The following is a 5511-nucleotide window of genomic DNA, read 5'->3' on the forward strand; positions in this document are numbered from 1 at the left end:
AAAAATGACATCGGAATTTCGGATCACCAAAAATCCATGGACTCTAGCATACGAAAAATTGATCAAATGGGCTTTACATGCTCTGGGTTCATTTGACCTTGAAAATGGATCGTTTTGACCGTGGTGACCAACTATATATATATATATATATATATATGTAAATATACTCTAAATGTATAGGCTATATATATAAATATCTCTGTAGTAATTTTGTTTAAAAATTATTTATATATTATATAGAACAGATACTTATATGACAAATCAAAAAATATTGAGACAAACTATTTGCAGTTCCTTTCTCGGTAAATTACTACATTTTCAGTTCCTTTGTCTAGATATGTCTATTTTGACTTCATCTATGTTCCATTCTTAACCCCACCACCCTAACAAAAACAACTCACCATTTTCTTCATCATCATCTTCTTCATGTCTATTTTCAAGAATTAATTTTTCAAGACTTCCAACTGTAAGTCCTTTTACTCTGATCTATACTCATATGTTGTCTTAATTATCCACTGTGGTTTCATATTTGTTCATTATGCTACAGTATGTTTGTTTGTTGGACTAAATTGATCTGAAAGTGGTCAATCAAGCTTAAAAATTGAATCTTGAAGGATTAAATCTTAAGGGGGTTGACTAAAAATTCAATCTTTATGTGTTACATCTTAAAGGGATGTGTAATTTAGTGTATAGATGAGAAATTTTTTGTCTTATTGATGTTAAAATCATTGGATTTTGGAGCTTGGTTGTAGAAATATGGGATTCATCTGGATTCAGTCAACATGATGAGTATGCTGAAATTATTCAGAAATTTTATAACTTGTTATACTGATATTGAGATTTAGAATTTGTTCAAATTTGGATAATTTATGTAGTAAATAATTATAGAGGGTAGAGGAGAAGGTGTGGGGGGGGGGGGGTAGGGTGGTCAGGCTTACTGATGTAGTACCAAATTGTAGGAAATTGAAGTATGAGTTAAGCGATTTTAGTTATCGGGTATTTGAGCTATTATCTGGAGATTTTGCATCTTGAAATGCTATTGCTATATCCACAATGCAGACCTTCTTCTTTCTCTTGAAGTTTGTGTACTTCTCGCGATAGCTAAGCTGGTTTAATTTCCAAAGTCTAACTTCTATTGGATTTACCGCACTGTGAAGTAGTAGCTCAGTGTGTCTGAGGTCAAGGTGAGCCAAAAAAATTAAGGGACCCCTTTCAATATTTTTTCATTATCAACTGTGGTTTCATATTGGGACTCCTTTCTTTACTATTTTGTTCATTATGCTTCAATCTGTTCCTTTACTGAACTAATTTATATATCCATGTGCAAAATTTGATCTGAAAGTGGTCAATGGAGCTAAAAAAATCAATCTTGATGGATTAAATCTTAAAGGATTTGACTAAAAATTCAATCTTGGTTACATCCAAAGGGGATGTATCACTTAGTGTAGAGATGAGAAGGATTTTGTCTTGTTGGTGTAGAATCCTGGGATTGGAACTTTCTTCTGGAAATAGCAATAGCATTTCAAATGCAGAACTTTGGGTGCAGAACTTTGTCTTATTCTGTGATTAACTTTAAATGTTATGGTTTGCTGCAGTGACTGTATATGTGTTTGATAGTACAAGATGTTCGACTGTGGTTCCAAGTCCCAATATGTTGGGGGGCAGCGAGAGAAGTTTGTAAGGTACTAGAATTCATTCTCCTTTAAGGTTATTAATTTTATTTTCTTTTCACTTGATTTTTTTAGTCTAAGGACCCATTTGGATGTACAATATGAAATCAGATTGAAATGAAGTTGAAGGTTTGTTTGGACATGCAATTTGGATTTCGTGAGTTGTACTTGTTTTCCTCATAAACATAAGAACCCCACAAGTTGTGAAAACTATCAAATTTTCCCAATTCTTATATAATCTTACCAAATGAGTACATCATTGTTTATAAACAAAATATTGGAATATCCTCAGGCTCCACATTGGTAAATCACATATCTCCATGTTCGTTTTAAATAAATGTTTGCGATTACAACTTTCAAATGCACGTAATTTTATAAAGATTCACTAGTGAACAATATTTAGTAACTAGTTATTCTTTAATGTAATCCTCTCATGTGCTACGGATAATCTCTTCATGTTGAGCATGAGTGTTTTTTTTTTGCAAACTTTAAAATGGTAGTTCTTTTTTTTTTATTGTTGAAAAATTCAAAATGAAATCATATTTTTTTTGGGAAGAATTTGGGACTTGACATTCAAATCAAGATCTCAAATCGCATGTTTAAACGCTGACTTCATATCGCATGTCCAAACGCAAGCTAAGTATCTTGTTTTTTCGCTTGTAACTTTTACCTACTCTTGGAGATTAAGTTAGGCTTAATACTATTGCAATGAGTTAGTTCTGCGCCCAAAGATGTGGCCTAGTGGTCAATAAAGTGGGAGGGGAACCATGAGGTCTCAAGTTCAAATTTCTCGGTGATTTCTTCCCATTTGTCTAAGCCTTGGTGGGCAAAGTTACCTGGTATCTGTTCTTGGTGGAAGGTAGAAGGTATCTTGTGAAATTAGTCGAGGCGCATCTTATTTGTTTGGATAAGGAGATTATTCCGTATTTTATATACAATATCTCATTAAAAGATCAAGGGTGATTAGATGAATAGGTTATGCCGATGCTTGATGGCTGTGCTACCTGAAACAACAGGTGAACTGCTGAGGGGGAATGGGTGGGTTTTCATGTGCTAGCTACTAAAAAAGCGGTGGGACATATATGGTTTGGTTTACATAGTACATTCATTGGCTTACATGTTTATTGTAGGCTTTTACTATTGTACTTCGCATTTGAAGGATTTTCAGGCCTAGTAGTTTAAACCAATGAAGCACATATGATATTTTTGCAGTATAGAAATTTAATTCTGATGAACGAGGAGACTTAACATTAACAGTGTGATTGTTACAGTTTTTTCACTGTTGTTCTTCCCTGATTATCTTATCTTCTTTTTGGCATCTAATATTGCTTCTTCACATTTTGGTTTAGGTTGGATGACTTGGATTCTAGACTATCCTCTCCTTCTGCATCACTAACAACAAATACATGTGGCTTCAATATTGAGGGTTTAAAACGTCCAAGCCATGCGACTAGCAGTCCGTCAAGGTCTTTTAAGAGAGGAGTGAAAAAAGGATCCGAAGGACTTAAATCAATTGGTCGATCACTGGGATTTGGTGTCTCTCGGGCTGTATTTCCGGAAGATCTGAAAGTTTCAGAGAAGAAGATTTTTGACCCTCAAGATAAATTCCTTCTGTTATGGAACAAACTGTTTGTTGTATCATGTATTCTAGCCGTGTCTGTGGATCCACTGTTTTTCTACCTTCCAGTTTTTGATAACAAGTCAAATTGCCTTCAGATCGATAGGAAGCTAGCTGTCATAGCCACTACCCTACGTACAGTGATTGATGCTTTCTATCTTATTCACATGGCTCTTCAGTTCCGCACAGCTTATATTGCACCGTCATCTCGAGTTTTTGGACGGGGTGAACTTGTGATAGATCCTGCACAGATTGCTAAAAGATACTTGCGATTCTATTTTATCATCGATTTTCTTGCTGTGCTTCCCTTGCCGCAGGTTAAAAGAAATACATTTCTCCATATGGAAGTTTTATTTGCTTTAGTAATCTACCATGCCTCTGATGGTCACAGATTGAAAAAAAAATTAAACTATGGTTTCCTTCTTTACATCATAAACCCTCTTTTAAAGGTTCTTGCTGATCTTATGTGTTCCCTGTTTCTTTATATGTTAGGGCAGTCATCAAATGTTTTATGTGGGTTTAGTCTTCTGCGTAAACACTTTTTTTGAATCAGAGAACAGTACTGCTTATCAATAGGTGAATCTGTGTATTCTAACTTACTTTTCTTTTTATGCATCTATGCAGATTGTGGTGTGGAGATTCCTGAAGAGCTCAACAGGTTCTGATGTCTTCACTACAAAGCAAGCTTTGCTTTACATCATCTTACTTCAGTACATCCCCAGATTTGCGAGAGTTGTACCCTTAACTTCGGAATTGAAAAGAACTACTGGTGTCTTTGCTGAAACCGCATGGGCTGGTGCTGCGTCCTACTTGCTATTGTATATGCTTGCTAGTCATGTAAGCTTACAAGCATTCTCTTTTACTCTCTATGATATTTTTGTGTTATTGTTGTGTTTGTCTGTCTGTATGTCACTTCCTTTTGTTTTCCTCTTGTCTATGCAGGGGAAGTGGGGCTAGCTAAGTATAGATTTGGGATGGAGGGTTAGAAGGCCTAGATTTTTTTCATTTTCTTATCGTAAAAGATTGGGAAAAAAGGCAGTCTTGTGTTTCCAGTTCAATTGTTGGTGATAGTGACACAATGGGTCACTTTTATTATATATTTGCATTGTTTCGTGAGTTGAAATTTGGGATTTTTTCACTCGCGAAAATATTCTTGCACCATGTGTGTAGGTATGATTATTCTAAGTTGAAAGTTTAGAATGTGTTAAGAGTCATGTCCTGGTGGCTTCTTTAGATCTGAGTCTAGTGAATGCACATTTGTCAATTGCATGGAGCACGTGAATATCGTTCATTTATCTGTTCATCTTTTGTGACTCACATCTTATTTTATTACTTTTGAAACATGACAAAGGCTAAACTTTTCGGTCCAAATATATGATCATGATCTACTTTCTGTTCATTAGCCATGTTTTTCACTTCCCTTTTTATGTATTCTTTGCAGATAGTTGGGTCTTTTTGGTACTTGCTAGCTGTGGAACGCTATGATACATGCTGGCAGCAAGCTTGTAAACACAATGCAACGTGCAACACTGATTTCTTGTACTGTGGGAATCAGTACATGACGGGTTATAATAGATGGAGCAGCATAAGTGAATCAGTTTTAAACAATGCTTGCCCTGCAGATAGTGACAATTCACCATTTGATTTCGGGATTTTTGATCAAGCTTTATCGTCTGGCATCATTTATTCCATGAAATTCGTGGCTAAATATTGTTATTGTCTGTGGTGGGGGCTGCAGAACTTAAGGTGAGTTTATTTTAACGCTCAGCTGATAGTGGTTGTCTTGATTGCTATGTTGTTTCAGTCTTCATTTCCTTGGTTAATATTTCCATCTTTAGTTTAAAGTATAAATTCACTGCTGAGAATGACTGGTACATGAAGTTTGATTCATGTTCCCTGTCCAATATTGCATTTTTTAACTTACGGGCTTTAATGTTTATCATATGTGTTAGAATGTCTCATATTGGTTGAGTAAATGAGTTGTTGTCTCCCCATATTACCATTTTTATTTCTATAAAGAGTTGTCTCCTCGTATGGTCTTAGGAAATTCTCAACTCAGGAGCAATCTTTCGGGATTGTGTTAGGTCTACGTTCTATTTTCTTAATATGGCCTTCAGACCCATCCCTACTGTTATTGATCTGTGAAATGTTGGACTCCTGCGTTATATTATGCGATCTCCAGCTTTGGTGTGTGTCTGTTTTTTTTTTTTTTTTTTTTTTTTT

At 35.3% G+C, this 5511-nt stretch overlaps 1 protein-coding gene across 1 annotated transcript in view; it reads left to right on the plus strand.

Moving 5' to 3' along the window:
* Window positions 1-269: 269 nt before the first annotated feature.
* Window positions 270-5511, plus strand: part of LOC107026199 (probable cyclic nucleotide-gated ion channel 5) — an 8788-nt gene continuing 3546 nt past the window's right edge. Inside the window, exons 1-5 of the mRNA XM_015227080.2 lie at window positions 270-466; window positions 1596-1682; window positions 3020-3605; window positions 3913-4125; window positions 4730-5034. Of these exons, the coding sequence (XP_015082566.1) occupies window positions 1624-1682; window positions 3020-3605; window positions 3913-4125; window positions 4730-5034 (1163 nt within the window). The 5' untranslated portion in view covers window positions 270-466; window positions 1596-1623. The remainder of the gene's footprint in view (window positions 467-1595; window positions 1683-3019; window positions 3606-3912; window positions 4126-4729; window positions 5035-5511) is intronic.

The sequence above is a fragment of the Solanum pennellii genome, chromosome 7 (genome assembly GCF_001406875.1).
Source record: "Solanum pennellii chromosome 7, SPENNV200".
In the NCBI taxonomy this organism is placed as follows: Eukaryota; Viridiplantae; Streptophyta; class Magnoliopsida; order Solanales; family Solanaceae; genus Solanum; species Solanum pennellii.